Source organism: Mchenga conophoros, linkage group LG2, assembly GCF_057382185.1.
Source record: "Mchenga conophoros isolate Kocher_MC1m ecotype Shallow Benthic linkage group LG2, M_conophoros_male_GT1.1, whole genome shotgun sequence".
In the NCBI taxonomy this organism is placed as follows: Eukaryota; Metazoa; Chordata; class Actinopteri; order Cichliformes; family Cichlidae; genus Mchenga; species Mchenga conophoros.
Window position 1 is genome coordinate 31,177,875 of NC_140527.1, and position 20,045 is coordinate 31,197,919.

At 40.3% G+C, this 20,045-nt stretch overlaps 2 protein-coding genes across 22 annotated transcripts in view; both read left to right on the forward strand.

Moving 5' to 3' along the window:
* LOC146582295 (protocadherin alpha-C2-like) overlaps window positions 1-20,045 on the forward strand; it is a 213,204-nt gene that overhangs the window by 52,136 nt on the left and 141,023 nt on the right. The window contains exon 1 of one of the 21 annotated variants that reach the window (XM_085294156.1): window positions 3,781-6,248. The exons of 16 other annotated variants lie outside the window; for them this stretch is intronic. In XM_085294156.1, coding sequence (XP_085150282.1) covers window positions 3,783-6,248 — 2,466 coding nt within the window. In that variant the 5' untranslated portion in view covers window positions 3,781-3,782. 4 more of the 21 variants (XM_085294447.1, XM_085294440.1, XM_085294393.1 and 1 more) reach the window with 4 other exon arrangements.
* LOC146582296 (protocadherin alpha-8-like) overlaps window positions 8-20,045 on the forward strand; it is a 35,841-nt gene continuing 15,803 nt past the window's right edge. The window contains exon 1 of the mRNA XM_085295160.1: window positions 8-3,085. Coding sequence (XP_085151286.1) covers window positions 728-3,085 — 2,358 coding nt within the window. The 5' untranslated portion in view covers window positions 8-727. The remainder of the gene's footprint in view (window positions 3,086-20,045) is intronic.

Here is a 20,045-nt window from a genome sequence, read left to right on the forward strand (position 1 = left end):
GGAGAATTTGATTTCATTTAAAGCGTTTTTAGTTTAATTTTTATTATATTTAACAAGAGTAATACTTTTACCAGTACTCTGTGTTCACTCTCCATGGTGCTGATTTGTTACTAGTGTCACAAATGTCGGGCATTAGTAAACACTGAAAACCGTTTTCCTCTTCCACTTGTGGGTTTTTGGTAAGGTTATTTGTGTGGTATTTTTTGCTGATGTTTTCTACTTAGTATATGCTAACTACACAGTTACAGTAAAGCACAACACATAATGTATACGTGTTGTACTTATACAAGTACTTTGTACTTGTATATTTTCAAATGTATTCGAGTGTCCAGAGTTGGGCTTTGTGCAAAATCCGGTCCTATAGGTCAATAAAGACCTGTTTACGTCAGCGTGAGAATATAACTCATCTGGGGGATTTTAATTTTTTTCTTTTTTTTTTTAACTGTAGTCTGTGTAAATAACAAAACCTAACGCTTGATGTCAGTGTAGTTCAGTGGTTCTCTGTATTTGGCAGTACCTTACGTCACGAGTGGTATTTCAACCGAGCCGATATGCTATTTTTCTCTCAAATAGCAAATTTCAAGGTAAGATCGTGATTCACGGCAACGAGTGTGCTTTATTTTCAGAGCATTCCCCCAAAACAGATCCTGGTTAACATACAGGATCATCGGACACTGGCTGGCTTTGCAAGCAGGGATTTTATGGACTATTTTCAGTCATCTTTGTCATGGAACAAAGGGAAGGCAAAGCACGGAAGGACCGGCGGTGTTGGTTCGTCTTCATAATTGTTTTGGTTATTTTATGTAGCGGAGCTTTTGCACAGATCAGATATTCCATATCCGAGGAGGTTCAAGATGGAACCATCGTGGGAAATATAGCTAAGGATTTGGGGCTTGATAAGAGTGCACTCAAAGGCAGAGGATACCGCATTGTAACAGGCTCAACGGAATCACTGTTCCAGGTGAATCAAAACGATGGCATCCTGTATGTGAAAAGAAGGATAGACAGGGAAGAGGTGTGCGAACGAAGCAGTGCATGCACCATCAACCTAAAAACCGTGCTAGAAAACCCACTAGAGATTCACTATGTGGCAGTGGAAATACTAGACATAAATGATCATTCTCCCGTTTTTCCAGAGAAAGAGAAAAGGCTTGAAATTTCCGAGTCGGCTCTACCAGGAGCGAGATTTCAGCTACAGGCCGCGCGTGACCCCGATGTGGGCCAATTCGCAATTCAGCAATATAAACTAAGTCATAATGAATATTTTAGAGTAGAAGTAAATGACCGTGGCAAAGACCAGAAAATACCATTCTTAGTTCTGCAGAAGCAGTTAGACAGAGAAACAAACGAGAAGCACAAGTTACGTTTAACAGCCGTTGATGGAGGGAAACCGGCGAAATCAGGCGATATAGAAATCACTGTGGATGTACTTGATATTAATGACAATTCCCCAGTGTTCACCAAAGAGCTGTATTCTGCTACACTTAAAGAAAACATCCCCACTGGTACTGTCGTCATTCAAGTGAATGCAACAGATTTGGACCAGGGAGCAAACGGTGAAATAATATATTCATTCGGTAACGAAGTCGATCCAAAAATAATGGAGCTTTTTAGTATAGATGCAAACACTGGCGAAATTCATGTAACAGGTAAGTTAGATTTCGAGAAAAGTACAAGTTATGAAATTGATATTCAGGCATCTGATAAGGCACATGTTCCATTAAAAACTGGCAAGAGTGTCGTGATAACCGTTGCTGACGTGAATGACAATGCACCTGAGATAGAAGTGACATCATTTTCTAGTTCTATCAAGGAAGATTCAAAGATAGGAACTACAGTGGCCCTCATTAGTGTCACCGATTTAGACTCTGGAATCAATGGTAAGGTCATTTGCTCAATCAAACAAGGAGTCCCGTTTACGTTATCTCCATCATTACAGGAAAATATGTACGCTATAGTTACCATCTCCCAGTTAGACAGAGAAATTACTTCTCAATATGATGTCACGATTATTGCAAAGGACTCAGGTGAACCTCCCCATTTAACTGAAAAGACTATAAGCGTGGTTATATCAGATGTAAACGACAACAGTCCAGAGTTTTCAACAAGTCCTTACACGTTTTATATCACAGAGAATAACAGTCCAGGAGCCTCCGTATTTGCGGTGAAAGCCTCTGATCGTGATGAAAATGACTGTGCACGCGTTTCCTATCATATCATCAGAGACGGAAGTGAAGATAATAAAATCAGTTCATTTCTAAATATAAACTCGGATAATGGGGAGATTTTAGCGCTGAAAAGTTTTGACTTTGAAACGCTGAAAACTTTCCAGTTCCAAGTTGTTGCCTCAGATTCGGGAACTCCGTCACTAAGCAACAACGTCACAGTCAGCGTCTTCATCCTGGATCAGAACGACAACGCTCCAGTCATCCTGTATCCACTCAGCTCCAACGGCTCTGCTCAAGGTGTGGAGGAGATTCCTCGAAACGTCAACGCAGGACACTTGGTGACTAAAGTCAGAGCCTATGACGCTGATATAGGATATAACGGCTGGTTGCTCTTTTCACTGCAGGAAGTTACTGACCACAGTCTCTTTGCTTTGGACCGCTATACAGGACAGATCAGAACACTTCGCTCATTCACAGAGACAGACGAGGCTGAGCAAAAACTGATCATACTGGTCAAAGACAACGGCAACGTTTCTCTCTCAGCAACAGCTACTGTGACTGTCAAACTTGTGGAGCCCAAAGAGGCTTTTGCAGCTTCTGATGTTAAAAGTGCGACAAAAGATGATGAGGACAGTAATGTCATATTTTACCTCATGGTAACTTTGGGCGCAGTTTCTGTACTTTTTCTCGTCAGCATCATCGTGCTGATTGCAATGCAGTGCTCCAAATCCACAGACTATACTTCTAAATATCTGCCAGAGACTAATTATGATGGGACACTGTGTCACAGCATCCAGTACAGATCAGGAGAGAAGCGGTACATGCTAGTTGGACCCAGAATGAGTATAGGATCTACTATAGTACCTGGGAGTCATGCGAATACACTCGTGCTTCCTGACAGGAGGAGAACATCTGAGGTAAGGCATACCTTAAAATATAACGTTCTTCCCCTAAGTTGTACTTTTCATTTTAATCACTAGTCATACAAAAATGCATCCTTTTCATCTCCCTCACCTCGATCAGAGCAGCTGTGATATTTTAAAGTGTCTCATTGGACATTATTATAATACCTTGTTATTCTGAAATTATTGAGCAACAAATCAAGGTTGATTTATTTCAGACAAGTGAGTGTTTTTAGCTACCAGTCAATTAATGAGATACAAAAATGTGCGGGACTCACTCAGTGAAAGCAATTTGCAAACTAAATAACTATCCTTGGTGCTGAAAAGTGCCTTGCTTCGTTTCAAGGTAATTCTGCAGTGACACGATTTGCTTAACTCGTGAGATAACAACAATACAAATTTAAAATACTCGCTGGTTCTGCGTGAAATAAAGAGATTATATATTTTTTAATTTGTGTTGGATTTGTAATCTTCTGATGGACACTAAATCTCTTCTTCGCTTTTCATAAACCGATCATACTGCTCTAATAATCCAATATGAAGCCAATTTTCTGTAATGAGAATAAAACTCGCATGGTGTCAGTGCGATATAGAAAACCTTCCACCCACAAGCTTGTCCTTACTGCTTTTTGGTTCCACCCCTTAGCTATTTCACATCGACAAGGGGAGCATCGTTTCGCGGATTGTTCTCTGGGTTTACACCAGGTTTTGCATGTACAAATATCACAGGAGTGTTTGCAAGAACGAGGTTGTTCTTTTTTTGCATTTCCAACAGATTTATAGTCATTGTGATGGATTATTGAAAATTTTCGTTTTCATCATGGAACAAAGAAAACGCCAGTCGGAAATGAGGAGAGGATATCTGGTCGGATACGTATTTGCTGTGCTTTTGTGGACTGTAGCATCAGCGCAGTTGCGATACTCGATCTCCGAGGAGGTTAACGAAGGAACTGTGGTTGGAAACATAGCAAGAGATCTGGGATTAGATAAAAACACGTTGAAAGACCGGAAGTATCGGATTGTTTCAAGTAATGCGGATCCCCTGTTCTATGTGAATCCAAACGATGGTGTTCTGTATGTGAGCAGAAAGATTGACAGAGAGGAAGTGTGTGCGCAGAGCAGTGCGTGTGTAATAAATGTTAAAACTGTACTAGAAAACCCACTGGAGGTCCATTATGCTAGAGTAGAAGTGCTGGATATAAATGATCATTCACCCAGCTTCCAAGACAACCAGACAACCCTTGAGATTTCAGAGTCAGTATTACCCGGGACACGATTTCAGCTGAAAGCAGCACGTGACCAAGACAGTGGACAGTTTTCCGTGCAGCAGTATAAACTTAGCAACAACGATCACTTCCGGTTGGAAATTAAGGATAAAGGAGATGATGGAAAAATACCTATTTTAGTTGTTCAAAAATCCTTAGACAGGGAAGCTGCAGGGAGCCATGTATTATCACTGACGGCGCTGGATGGGGGTAAACCTCCGAAATCAAGCGAAATGAATATTCTGGTAAATGTTCTTGATGTTAATGATAACGCTCCTGCTTTCTCTAAAGATGATTATTCTGTTACGCTCAATGAAAATACACCACTTGGTACAATAGTCATACAAGTAAATGCAATAGACTTAGATGATGGACCAAACGGAGATGTAGTTTATTCATTTGGTAAGAGTATAAATCAAAAAGATTTAAATTTCTTTGCTATCAGTCCATTAACAGGAGAGTTAAGCGTTAAAGGGTTGATAAACTATGAGGAGAGGGAAAAATACGAAATAGAAATCCAGGCGTCAGATAAAGGTATGGCTCCTCTAACTACAGAAAAGAGCGTAAAAATAAAGATTGTTGACTTGAATGATAACGCACCTGAGATTGAGGTAACATCATTTTCAAGCTCAATCCCAGAAGATTCCAGACCTGGAACTACAGTAGCTCTTATTAGTGTAAACGACTTGGATTCTGGTCTTAATGGAAAAGTTATTTGTTTCGTAGGTGAGGATGTTCCGTTTGCTTTATCACCATCTTTACAGGATAAGATGTTTTCATTAGTGACCAAATCCCCTCTGGACAGGGAAAAACAGTCACAATATGAGTTGACAATAACAGCAAAAGACGCAGGTCAGCCTCCGTTATCATCTGAAAAGACAATAAGCGTTACGGTGTCAGATGTGAATGACAACCGTCCAGAGTTTTCACTCAGCCCATATACTTTCTATGTTACTGAGGGGAACAGTCCAGGAGCTTCAGTGTTTTCTGTTAATGCCTCTGATCGTGATGAGAATGACAATGCGCGCATTTCGTATCATATTATCAGAGACGGAAGTGAAGATAATAAAGTCACTTCATTTCTAAACATAAACTCTGAAAATGGGGAAATTTTAGCGCTGAAAAGTTTTGACTTTGAATCGCTGAAAACTTTCCAGTTCCAAGTTGTTGCCTCAGACTCTGGAACTCCGTCACTAAGCAACAACGTCACAGTCAACGTCTTCATCCTGGATCAGAACGACAACGCTCCAGTCATCCTGTATCCACTCAGCTCCAACGGTTCTGCTCAAGGTGTGGAGGAGATTCCCCGAAACGTCAACGCAGGACACTTGGTGACTAAAGTCAGAGCCTATGACGCTGATATAGGATATAACGGCTGGTTGCTATTTTCACTGCAAGAAGTGACTGACCATAGTCTCTTTGCGTTGGACCGCTATACAGGACAGATCAGAACACTTCGCTCATTCACAGAGACAGACGACGCTGAGCATAAACTGGTAATACTGGTCAAAGACAACGGCAACGTTTCTCTCTCAGCAACAGCTACTGTGATTGTCAAACTTGTGGAGCCCAAAGAGGCTTTTGCAGCTTCTGATGTTAAAAGTGCGACAAAAGATGATGAGGACAGTAACGTCATATTTTACCTCATGATAACTTTGGGCGCAGTTTCTGTACTTTTTCTCGTCAGCATCATCGTGCTGATTGCAATGCAATGCTCCAAATCCACAGACTATACTTCTAAATATTTGCCAGAGACTAATTATGATGGGACACTGTGTCACAGCATCCAGTACAGATCAGGAGAGAAGCGGTACATGCTAGTTGGACCCAGAATGAGTATAGGATCTACTATAGTTCCGGGCAGTCATGCAAATACACTAGTGCTTCCTGATAGGAGACGCACATCTGAAGAGGTAAGGAATATTCAACATTTTCCAATTAAATAAATGCACAGTACATTCGCATTCATGCACTGATTATAGTTTGTGGAAATTTGTGTTTACAACTAATACTTATGGAAACAACTTGAGCGATATCCAAGAACATCTGCCAAGATTTTATTCGTAAGAATTATTCTTCTCTCTCTGTGTCAGTATAAAATGAAATGAGTTAGGCTTTTCTTTAAAATACGAGACAAGTCATTTTAGACATAGAGTATATTTAATATATTAAATGCCATTCTAAAGTCAAACAACTTTTAAAAAACATCCAGCTGCAAAGACAGATTAAGGAACTAAAACAGATTTAAAAAACAGTATTTTAATTAGGGGTGTTTTTACGTTTTTCTTCTTTATAAAAAATATGAACGATAACAACGCATAACTCAACTGGACCAAGGTGAAGTTTCTGACTATCGCTTTACATGGTGTTGAAAATCCTGTTTCAAGTATGTGTAGTTGTAACTCATATAACGAACCAGGAATCTTAACTTGTTCTTTGCAACAATTGTAACGATACAGAGTAAACATTTAATATTCCTACATGATGAGAATACAACAAAAGAAGCATTGGGTTGGTATTACCCCAGGGTACTCATTTTACTTATTTTTAACTAATGCATTACTAGTGTGTTGTCTGCAGTTAGACTTTTGGTCATGTGGTGTCAGTATAATGGAAGCAAAGTCAGGATTAATAGTTTGTCGTTACTGTGTGTATGTTTTAGATGTTTGGACTCATAATTTAAGCACACAAGAAGGAATAGCCTCAGCCACAGTAGCGTGTGATTGAAGGTGAAGGCTTGTCTCTTTTCAACTATCGATCGCGTTTGGTCACAGATTTACAGGCAGATACAGAACAGTGTACCATTCAGCTGGTACGCTAATACTTCGTTTCACCGAAGAGAAACACTTGGTCGCATGGTGTCAGTACAATATCACAAGTCAGCAGTGTGTGACGTTGTCTCATTGTAATGTGGTTCCTCCTCCTGATAAGGCTCTCACTTCGACGTTACCGCATTCTCTTCTGTTCTCATTCTTCCCTGTAACTGCGATCATTTTATTCCTATTTTCTTAAGAACAGGATTGTTTACAGTAGTGAAAAACACTGTGTTCTATCACGACGTCGCGATGTTTTCTGTGATAGATCTTTGAACATTAAGGACAAGACCATGGAACAAAGAAAACGTGAACGAGAAATAGCGAGAGGATATCTGTTTGGATGTGTAGCTGTTGTGCTTTTGTGGACTGTAGCCTCGGCGCAATTAAGGTATTCGATCTCTGAAGAAGTTGAAGACGGAACTATGGTTGGAAACATAGCAAGAGATCTGGGATTAGATAAAAACACGTTGAAAGACCGGAAGTATCGAATTGTTTCAAGTACTGCGGATCCCCTTTTCTACGTGAATCCAAACGATGGTGGTCTGTATGTGAGCAGAAAGATTGACAGAGAGGAGGTTTGTGCGCAGAGCAGTGCGTGTGTAATAAATGTGAAAACAGTGCTAGAAAACCCGCTGGAGGTCCATTATGTGGAAGTGGAGGTTGTAGATATAAATGACCATGAGCCCATTTTCCACGAAAAAGACAAGAAATTGGAGATTTCAGAGTCAGTGTTGCCCGGAGCACGAATCCAGCTGAAAGCTGCGCTTGATCGAGACATTGGTCAGTTTTCCGTGCAGCAGTATAAACTTAGCAACAACGACCATTTCCGTTTGGAAGTTAAGGATAAAGGAGACGATGGTAAAATACCTATTTTAGTTGTTCAAAAATCTTTAGACAGAGAAATAGCAGGAAGCCATTCACTAATACTGAAGGCCCTGGATGGGGGCAAACCTCCGAAATCAGGTGACATGAATATCCTGGTAAATGTTTTGGATATTAATGATAACGCACCTGCTTTCCCTAAACATGATTATTCTTTTACACTCAGTGAAAATATTCCCCTCGGCACAATAGTCGTACAAGTAAATGCAACGGATTTGGATGATGGGCCTAATGGAGAGATAGTTTACTCATTTAGCAACAGTATGAATCAAAATATATTAAATCTATTTGACATTGATTCAATGACAGGGGAAATAACGGTTAAAAATTTAATAGATTACGAAGAAAGGGACAAATATGAAATAGAAATCCAGGCATCAGATAAAGGTTTCGCTCCTCTTACCACAGAAAAAAGCGTCATAATCAAAATAGTTGATGTGAATGATAACGCACCTGAGATTGAGGTTACTTCGTTTTCAAATTCCATCCCTGAAGATTCCAGGCCTGGAACTACAGTAGCTCTTATTAGTGTAAATGATTTGGATTCTGGTCTTAATGGAAAAGTGATCTGCAGTGTAAATGAAGATGTACCGTTCATTCTATCAACATCCTTAAAAGACAAAATGTTTTCATTAGTGACCAAATCCCCTCTGGACAGAGAGAAACAGTCACAATACGAGTTGACAATAACAGCAAAAGACGCAGGTCAGCCACAGTTATCATCTGAAAAGACAATAAGCGTTACGGTGTCAGATGTGAATGACAACAGTCCAGAGTTTTCACTCGGCCCATATACTTTCTATGTTACTGAGGGGAATAATCCAGGAGCTTCAGTGTTTTCGGTTAAAGCCTCTGATCGTGATGAGAATGACAATGCGCGCATTTCCTATCATATTATCAGAGATGGAAGTGAAGATAATAAAGTCACTTCATTTCTAAACATAAACACTGAAAATGGCGACGTTTTAGCGCTGAAAAGTTTTGATTTTGAAACGATGAAAACTTTCCAGTTCCAAGTTGTTGCCTCAGATTCTGGAACTCCGTCACTAAGCAACAATGTCACAGTCAACGTCTTCATCCTGGATCAGAACGACAACGCTCCAGTCATCCTGTATCCACTCAGCTCCAACGGTTCTGCTCAAGGTGTGGAGGAGATTCCCCGAAACGTCAACGCAGGACACTTGGTGACTAAAGTCAGAGCCTATGACGCTGATATAGGATATAACGGCTGGTTGCTCTTTTCACTGCAAGAAGTTACTGACCACAGTCTCTTTGCTTTGGACCGCTATACGGGACAGATCAGAACACTTCGCTCATTCACAGAGACAGACGAGGCTGAGCATAAACTGCTCATACTGGTCAAAGACAACGGCAACGTTTCTCTCTCAGCAACAGCTACTGTGATTGTCAAACTTGTGGAGCCCAAAGAGGCTTTTGCAGCTTCTGATGTTAAAAGTACAGCAAAAGATGATGAGGACAGTAACGTCATATTTTACCTCATGACAACTTTGGGAGCAGTTTCTGTGCTTTTTCTCGTCAGTATCATCGTGCTGATTGCAATGCAGTGCTCCAAATCCACAGACTATACTTCTAAATATCTGCCAGAGACTAATTATGATGGGACACTGTGTCACAGCATCCAGTACAGATCAGGAGAGAAGCGGTACATGCTAGTTGGACCCAGAATGAGCATAGGATCTACTATAGTTCCGGGCAGTCATGCAAATACTCTAGTGCTGCCTGACAGGAGAAGGACATCTGGAGAGGTAAGAGATATTAAAAGTTTTTATTTTATTTTGCGAAATAAGCATATTTCTATTCATGAATTTATGATGGCTTAAGAAATCTTACGTATTCATAACCAGACCTCTTACAAAAAACCCTAATGTGTTTCTGGCAACATATGCAGTATTTTATGTCCTAAAACATTTTTCCACGTTTGTCATATTTTGAAGCTTCTTAACCTGACACTTAGCAGTTTATAATATACTTATGTTTATCTAATATATGTAAATATCAATCCTTATGCAACCAGCTTAATGGGCCGTAGCTTTCCTTGTGGTTTGTAATTGCTGTCCATGGTGCTGAAAAGAATTCCCACACTTTCTCTGTTCCTCGAATATTACAAGTACAAAAAGACAAACGTACAGTTTGTAGATCATTTAACGTATTGTTTTGGCTTTAGAAAATAACGTTAGATCATTGTCTGAAAGGCCGTGTTTTTGTTTTTTGTTTTGTTTTTTATTAGGGGAATCATTGAGATCTCTTATTGACTCTGGACACCACGTCTTTATCTTTTCTTGTGGCTTGACAGTATGAGTTGTAGCAAAGTATAAAACAATTTTGCATTAAACAGATATGATAAAAACTGGACGAATTCTCTGCTGTGAGACACCTGCTCGCATGGTGTCAGTGCGATAACAAAAATCAGCAGCTCAATATATTGTCGTCATAGCTTTGTAATCCGTCCTCCTCACACCAGCCTCAGTAACACATTACCGCAGTTTTTCTGTTCTTATTCTAGTCTGCGTTTGCCTCATTTTACCTGTTTAGAAAGGGAGTATTTGTAATCAGGTAACCCCTGGAGTCTTTTTTTTAAAGGTCAAAAAACTATTTGTGATGGATTACTGGTGATTTTGGATAGAACCATGGAACAAAGAAAACGCCAGTCGGAAATGAGGAGAGGATGTCTGGTAGGATGTGTAGCTGCTGTGCTTTTGTGGACTCTAGCCTCAGCGCAATTACGATATTCGATCTCTGAAGAAGTTAAAGAAGGAACTATAGTTGGAAACATAGCAAGAGATCTGGGATTAGATAAAAACACGTTGAAAGACCGGAAGTATCGGATTGTTTCAAGTAACGATGATCCCCTTTTCTTCGTGAATCCAAACGATGGCGTTCTGTATGTGAGTCGGAAGATTGACAGAGAAGAGGTGTGCGTGCAGAGCAGTGCGTGTGTGATAAATGTGAAAACAGTGCTAGAAACCCCACTGGAGGTCCACTATGTTGAAGTGGAAGTTTTGGATGTAAATGACCATTCACCTACTTTTTCGGAAAATAGTGCTACACTGGAGATTTCAGAGTCAGTGTTGCCCGGGACACGATTTCAGCTGAAAGCCGCCCGGGATCGAGACAGTGGTCAGTTTTCCGTGCAGCGATATATAATTAGCAACAACGAACATTTCCGTTTGGAAGTTAAGGATAAACGAGATGACGTAAAAATACCAATTTTAGTTGTTCAAAAATCTTTAGACAGGGAAACGGCAAGAAGCCATTCACTAATACTGGCAGCACTTGATGGGGGTAAACCACCAAAATCTGGTAACATGAATATTCTCGTAAAAGTTTTGGATGTTAATGATAACGCGCCTATTTTTTCTAAAGACGTTTATTCAGTGACACTAAATGAAAATGTTCAGGTAGGAACACCAATTATTCAGGTAAATGCAACAGACTTGGATGATGGCCCGAACGGAGATGTGGTTTACTCATTTAGCAACAGTATGCATCAAAACATATTAAGCATTATTGATATTAATTCACTAACAGGACAATTAACTGTTAAAGGTTTAATAGATTATGAGGAGCAGGACGGATATGAAATAGAAATCCAGGCATCAGATAGAGGCCTGGCTCCTCTAACCACAGAAAAAAGTGTAAATATTAAGATAATTGATGTGAATGATAACGCACCTGAGATTGAGGTAACATCATTTTCAAGCTCAATACCAGAAGATTCCAGGCCTGGAACTACAGTAGCTCTTATTAGTGTAAATGATTTGGATTCTGGTCCTAATGGAAAAGTGATCTGCAGTGTAAATGAAGATGTACCGTTCATTCTATCAACATCCTTAAAAGACAAAATGTTTTCATTAGTGACCAAATCCCCTCTGGACAGAGAGAAACAGTCACAATATGAGTTGACAATAACGGCAAAAGACGCAGGTCAGCCTCCGTTATCATCTGAAAAGACAATAAGCGTTACGGTGTCAGATGTGAATGACAACAGTCCAGAGTTTTCACTCAGCCCATATACGTTCTATGTTACTGAGGGGAATAATCCAGGAGCTTCAGTGTTTTCTGTTAAAGCCTCTGATCGTGATGAGAATGACAATGCGCGCATTTCCTATCATATTATCAGAGACGGAAGTGAAGATAATAAAGTCACTTCATTTCTAAACATAAACACTGAAAATGGGGAAATTTTAGCGCTGAAAAGTTTTGATTTTGAAACACTGAAAACTTTCCAGTTCCAAGTTGTTGCCTCAGACTCTGGAACTCCGTCACTAAGCAACAACGTCACAGTCAACGTCTTCATCCTGGATCAGAACGACAACGCTCCAGTCATCCTGTATCCACTCAGCTCCAACGGTTCTGCTCAAGGTGTGGAGGAGATTCCCCGAAACGTCAACGCAGGACACTTGGTGACTAAAGTCAGAGCCTATGACGCTGATATAGGATATAACGGCTGGTTGCTATTTTCACTGCAAGAAGTGACTGACCACAGTCTCTTTGCTTTGGACCGCTATACAGGACAGATCAGAACACTTCGCTCATTCACAGAGACAGACGAGGCTGAGCATAAATTGCTCATACTGGTCAAAGACAACGGCAACGTTTCTCTCTCAGCAACAGCTACTGTGATTGTCAAACTTGTGGAGCCCAAAGAGGCTTTTGCAGCTTCTGATGTTAAAAGTGCAGCAAAAGATGATGAGGACAGTAATGTCATATTTTACCTCATGATAACTTTGGGAGCAGTTTCTGTACTTTTTCTCGTCAGCATCGTGGTGCTGATTGCAATGCAGTGCTCCAAATCCACAGACTATACTTCTAAATATCTGCCAGAGACTAATTATGATGGGACACTGTGTCACAGCATCCAGTACAGATCAGGGGAGAAGCGGTACATGCTAGTTGGACCCAGAATGAGTATAGGATCTACTATAGTCCCGGGTAGCCATGCAAATACACTTGTGCTTCCCGACAGGAGGAGAGCGTCCGAGGAGGTAAGACATTTGCGTCACATTTCCTGGTCTCAATCCTTCCTTACATTTGTTTTATTAGTAGCGCGTCTGGAATGAAATTAATGGCATGCTTCGTAACGAAATAACCATTTAAGACGACAAGGTCGTGAATATTTACTATTCTTAAAGTAATCAAAAAACAACTTTTGCAATTTGTCTTTGAACAGTGATGAACGTGGGATTTTTTTCCCACAATCTCCACTGTTTTCTCTTCTTTTCCGTTTCCTTCTCTTCTATTCCCAACCTTCTTTTGCTTAAAACACTGGCATAAATGAAATAAGGAGCCTGAGCAATCCAAAAGCCTCAGCATGTGTCAGGCAGCACTGTAGTGCACAGCATTAGCAGTTCTTTATTGGACTCGCTTGATTGAGTTTCTATTGAACTGAAATATTTTTTTATACTTACTGATGTTAACGCAGCGTGTTGACTCATATCACTTTATTTTGTCGTGTAATAACTGTTTCTTGTATAATGTTATGCCGACCCTTCTGATGTTTTTGAGATTTGTGTCACTTTTTTTGTCAAACATGAAAAAATCTGTTATAATATTTTTCCCTGCAGTGAGAACGCAGATCGCGTGGTGTCAGTGTAATCCAAACAGGAAGCCTTGCACGAGTTTCCCACCAGGGTTGTTTGGTTCCATTTCTTTTTTCGCGGCCGTTGTTGAGCTTACTACCGTGTTTCTTTGGCATTATGTCCCTCATTGTAGACAGAAGATGAGTATTTTCATATAAGGAACGTTTGGATTTTGTCGTTATGTTGCAGCAATCGATTATCTGAAGACATACTTGTGATCTAGGGTGTAACCATGGAACAAAGAAGACACGAGAGGCGAAGTGGGAGAGGATCTTTCCTTAGCTGCATGGCTGCTGTGCTTTTGTGCACTGTGGCTTCGGCGCAGATGCGATATTCTGTCTCGGAGGAGGTTAACGAAGGGACTGTGGTAGGAAACATCGCAAAAGATCTGGGAATAGATAAAAGCACATTAAAAGAGAGAAAGTATCGGATTGTTAATAGTGATGTAGATCCGCTTTTCCATGTAAATCCAAATGACGGTATCCTGTATGTGAGTCGGAAGATTGACAGAGAAGAGGTGTGCGCGGAGAGCACTTCGTGTTTAATAAATCTGAAAACTGTACTAGAAAACCCGCTGGAGATACATTACGTTGCAGTGGAGGTGTTGGATGTAAATGACCACTCTCCTCGTTTTCCACAGGAAGAGAAAAGGCTGGAAATTTCAGAGTCTGCGTTACCCGGTGTACGTATACCGTTACAGCCCGCACGAGATCCAGACGGCGGTCCTTTTACCATTCAGCAGTATAAACTTAGCTCAAACGAACACTTTCGGTTAGAAGTAAAGGATAAGGGAGAAGATGGGAAAATACCAATATTAATTGTGCAGAAATCTTTGGATAGGGAAGCAGCGGGAACCCATTCATTAGCACTGACGGCCCTGGATGGGGGCAAACCTGCTAAATCTGGAGAGATGACAATTCTAATATATGTTTTGGACATTAATGATAACGCACCTGTTTTCTCCCAAGATGTTTATTCTGTTACGCTTAATGAAAATGCTCCTGTAGGTACAGTAGTCGTCCAAGTGAATGCAACGGATTTAGATGACAGTCAAAACGGAGATATCGTTTACTCATTTAGCAGTGTTGTTCATCCTAGGTTATTGAAGCTTTTTGACATAAACCCTGTGACAGGTGAGATAACTGTAAAAGGGCAGATAGACTATGAGGAGAAGGATAAATATGAAATTGATATTCAAGCTTCAGATAAAGGTCTTGCTCCTCTATCAACACAAAAGAGTGTAAATATTAAGATAGTTGATGTGAATGACAATGCGCCTGAGATTGAAGTTACTTCATTTTCAAGCTCAATCCCAGAAGATTCCAGACCTGGAACTACAGTAGCTATTATAAGTGTAAATGATTTGGATTCTGGTCTTAATGGAAAAGTCATTAGTTCCTTAGGTGACGATGTTCCGTTTGCATTGTCACCATCTTTACAGGACAAAATGTATTCATTAGTGACCAAATCTCCTCTGGACAGAGAGAAACATTCACAATACGAGTTGACAATAACGGCAAAAGACGCAGGTCAGCCTCCGTTATCATCTGAAAAGACAATAAGTGTTACGGTGTCCGATGTGAATGACAACAGTCCAGAGTTTTCACTCAGCCCATATACTTTCTATGTTACTGAGGGGAACAGTCCAGGAGCTTCAGTGTTTTCTGTTAAAGCCTCTGATCGTGATGAGAATGACAATGCGCGCATTTCCTATCATATTATCAGAGACGGAAGTGAAGATAATAAATTCACTTCATTTCTAAACATAAACTCTGAAAATGGGGAAATTTTAGCACTGAAAAGTTTTGACTTTGAAACGATGAAAACTTTTCAGTTCCAAGTTGTTGCCTCAGATTCTGGAACTCCGTCACTAAGCAACAATGTCACAGTCAACGTCTTCATCCTGGATCAGAACGACAACGCTCCAGTCATCCTGTACCCACTCAGCTCCAACGGTTCTGCTCAAGGTGTGGAGGAGATTCCCCGAAACGTCAACGCAGGACACTTGGTGACTAAAGTCAGAGCCTATGACGCTGATATAGGATATAACGGCTGGTTGCTCTTTTCACTGCAGGAAGTGACTGACCACAGTCTCTTTGCTTTGGACCGCTATACGGGACAGATCAGAACACTTCGCTCATTCACAGAGACAGACGAGGCTGAGCATAAACTACTCATACTGGTCAAAGACAACGGCAACGTTTCTCTCTCAGCAACAGCTACTGTGATTGTCAAACTTGTGGAGCCCAAAGAGGCTTTTGCAGCTTCTGATGTTAAAAGTGCAGCAAAAGTTACTGATGAGGACAGTAACGTCATATTTTACCTCATGATAACTTTGGGAGCAGTTTCTGTGCTTTTTCTCGTCAGCATCATCGTGCTGATTGCAATGCAGTGCTCCAAATCCACAGACTATACTTCTAAATATCTGCCAGAGACTAATTATGATGGGACACTGTGTCACAGCATCCAGTACAGATCAGGAGAGAAGCGGTACATGCTCGTTGGACCCAGAATGAGTATAGGATCTACTATAGTACCAGGAAGCCATGCAAATACTTTAGTGCTTCCTGATAGGAGAAAGACATCTGAGGTAAGGCATATTTAAAGAACCTTTTCCCCAAAACCTACTCTAAATGCATCAATATGCACCAGGCACAAACTGATTTGTTTAGTGTGAACCTTTATTTTATGACAAATGTATGTCAGAAAAAAGACATTACTATTTCAACACAGCCTAACAAAAAAACAAGAAAGAAAGAAAGAAAGAAAGAAAGAAAGAAAGAAAGAAAGAAAGAAAGAAAGAAAGAAAGAAAGAAAGAAAGAAAGAAAGAAAGAAAGAAAGAAAGAAAGAAAGAAAGAAAGAAAGAAAGATTTTTTTTTAATTTACCTGAATAGGTTTCACTGAGTCTGACTGAGTTGGATAACTTTTTAGTCAAAATGATGACGAGATTGTGATCATGGTAAAACTAAGAATTCTTTTGATGATTTGGCATGACATGGATTTGCTGCTTTTAAGTAGAACTTTTAACATTATGCACAATACTGTTTATTTCTTTGACCAAGCATACTCTATGGTATATACTTTTCTATGGCCTTAGCATACTTTTAGAAAAAGGGGTACTCATTTGTTTACCTTGGCAAACTTTGTGTGTTGGTCATTACATTTTCCTTTATGATTAGGCGGTTAGTAGGTCTCAGTTGCTTGAACTGGACAAGAACAAATAGACGAAACGTCATTGTCTGTCTTTTCATGCTGTCTTCATGTCCTTTTTCTTGAACATTATCTTTCATAACCCAAGATGACCATATTTTCTCTGGTAGTAGCAGATAAGATCAGTCTGCAAACAAAACTGACTGAATGTACTGTAGCAATAGACTACAAAAAGTTAAAATTCCTCTGGTGACTTGTGTAGGAAATGTAATATTGTCAGAAAATGTAGCTAGAAATTCTTGAAGTTTATGGCATGTGCTGTCCATGGTCCTGACCATGTTTATGCTCACTTCACAGTAAACAGTCCCAACAGAGCTCTATTAGGTGTAACTGATATGATATATAAATCAAATTTAATGACATGAAGTAATTTAATTTACTGGTCATTTAGAGGGAATCTTCTCCACACTTTCAGATACTTTTTTTCTTTGAGCGTTTTTTCAAGAGTGCACTACCTTATAATTTATTTACAAATACCCCTCAATTTATGTCGAAAACTTCAAAATAAGAATAACACATGAGTTTGATCTTTCGATTTAAGTTTCACATAGTTCTGATTTTCTGTAGTGATTGTTTTGCTCACAAGGTGTCAGTATAGTGAAAAGAGGCAGCATTAAATGTGTTTTCTATCGTTGCATTTTGATTGAGCCTCTTGATAGCGTCCCGGTTTGGATATTAAAGCAGTCGTTTCTGAGCTTGGGAATACGCTGTTCGTGCTTGTGCTTGTTTTAGGAAAAGGGTGATTGTTCTTTACTCATGGACGATTTGTATTGGATCGCTGCAGTGCTGGATTGCCCTTATAAGTGACACTGATGCTTTCGGGTGTAACCATGGAACAAAGAGGACATGAGAAAGGAATGGGGAGACGACGCGATGTCATCTGCATTGTTGTCCTGTTTTTGTGGAGCTTGGCGTCGGCACAATTAAGGTATTCAATCTCAGAGGAAACTAACGAGGGAACGGTTGTTGGAAACATCGCAAAAGATCTAGGATTAGATAAAAGCACACTGAAAACAAGGAAGTACAGGATTGTTTCTAGCGGTGCTGAACCCCTTTTCCACGTAAATCAGAACGATGGTATCCTGTATGTGAGCCGAAAGATCGACAGAGAAGAGGTGTGCGCGAAGAGCAGTACGTGTGTGATAAATGTTAAAACTGTGCTAGAAAATCCACTGGAGGTCCATTACGTAGGAGTAGATGTGCTAGATATAAATGACCATGCTCCAGTTTTTCCAGAGGAAAATAAAATACTGGAGATTTCAGAATCCGTTCTACCCGGAGCACGATTTCAGTTAAAACCTTCACGGGATCTAGACAGTGGTCAGTTTTCTGTGCAGCAGTATAAACTTAACCACAACGACCACTTCCGTTTGGAAGTGAGGGATAAAGGAGATGATGGTAAAATACCTATACTGGTTTTACAAAAAGCACTAGATAGGGAAGCAGCGCACAGTCACTCATTGGTGCTAACGGCACTAGATGGGGGGAAGCCACCAAAATCTGGAGACATGAACATTTTGGTAAATGTTTTGGATGTGAATGATAACACGCCCATTTTCTCAAAAGATCTTTATTCGGTTAAGCTCAATGAAAATGCTCCTGTAGGTACAGAAGTCATACAAGTGAATGCAACTGATCCAGATCACAGTCAGAACGGAGAGGTAGTTTACTCATTTGGCAACAGTGTGAGTAATAATGTGTTTAACCTTTTTGATATTGACCAGTCAACAGGAAAGATAACTGTAAAAGGTCTGCTAGATTATGAGCAAAAGGATAAATATGAGATTGAAATTCAGGCGTCAGATAGAGGTTTGGCTCCGTTAACTACGGAAAAGAGTGTAATTATTAAGATTGTTGATGTAAATGATAACGCACCGGAGATTGAGGTAACATCATTTTCAAGCTCAATCCCAGAAGATTCCAGACCTGGAACTACAGTAGCTCTTATCAGTGTAAATGATTTGGACTCTGGAGTCAATGGAAAAGTCATTTGTTCATTAGGTGACGATGTTCCGTTTGCATTGTCACCATCTTTACAGGACAAAATGTATTCATTAGTGACCAAATCTCCTCTGGACAGAGAGAAACAGTCACAATATGAGTTGACAATAACGGCAAAAGACGCAGGTCAGCCTCCGTTATCATCTGAAAAGACAATAAGCGTTACGGTGTCAGATGTGAATGACAACAGTCCAGAGTTTTCACTCAGCCCATATACTTTCTATGTTACTGAGGGGAACAGTCCAGGAGCTTCAGTGTTTGCTGTTAAAGCCTCTGATCGTGATGAGAATGACAATGCGCGCATTTCCTATCATATTATCAGAGATGGAAGTGAAGATAATAAAGTCACTTCATTTCTAAACATAAACTCTGAAAATGGGGACATTTTAGCGCTGAAAAGTTTTGACTTTGAAACGCTGAAAACTTTTCAGTTCCAAGTTGTTGCCTCAGATTCTGGAACTCCGTCATTAAGCAACAACGTCACAGTCAACGTCTTCATTCTGGATCAGAACGACAACGCTCCAGTCATCCTGTATCCACTCAGCTCCAACGGCTCGACTAAAGGCGTGGAGGAGATTCCCCGAAACGTCAACGCAGGACACTTGGTGACTAAAGTCAGAGCCTATGACGCTGATATAGGATATAACGGTTGGTTGCTATTTTCACTGCAAGAAGTGACTGACCACAGTCTCTTTGCTTTGGACCGCTATACAGGACAGATCAGAACACTTCGCTCATTCACAGAGACAGACGAGGCTGAGCATAAACTGGTAATACTGGTCAAAGACAACGGCAACGTTTCTCTCTCAGCAACAGCTACTGTGATAGTCAAACTTGTGGAGCCCAAAGAGGCTTTTGCAGCTTCTGATGTTAAAAGTGCAGCAAAAGATGACGAGGACAGTAATATCATATTTTACCTCATGATAACTTTGGGGGCAGTTTCTGTGCTTTTTCTCATAAGCATCATCGTGCTGATTGCAATGCAGTGCTCCAAATCCACAGACTATACTTCTAAATATCTGCCAGAGACTAATTATGATGGGACACTGTGTCACAGCATCCAGTACAGATCAGGAGAGAAGCGGTACATGTTAGTTGGACCCAGAATGAGTATAGGATCTACTATAGTACCTGGGAGTCATGCAAATACTCTAGTGCTACCTGATCGGAGACGAGCATCTGAAGAGGTAAGACATTTAT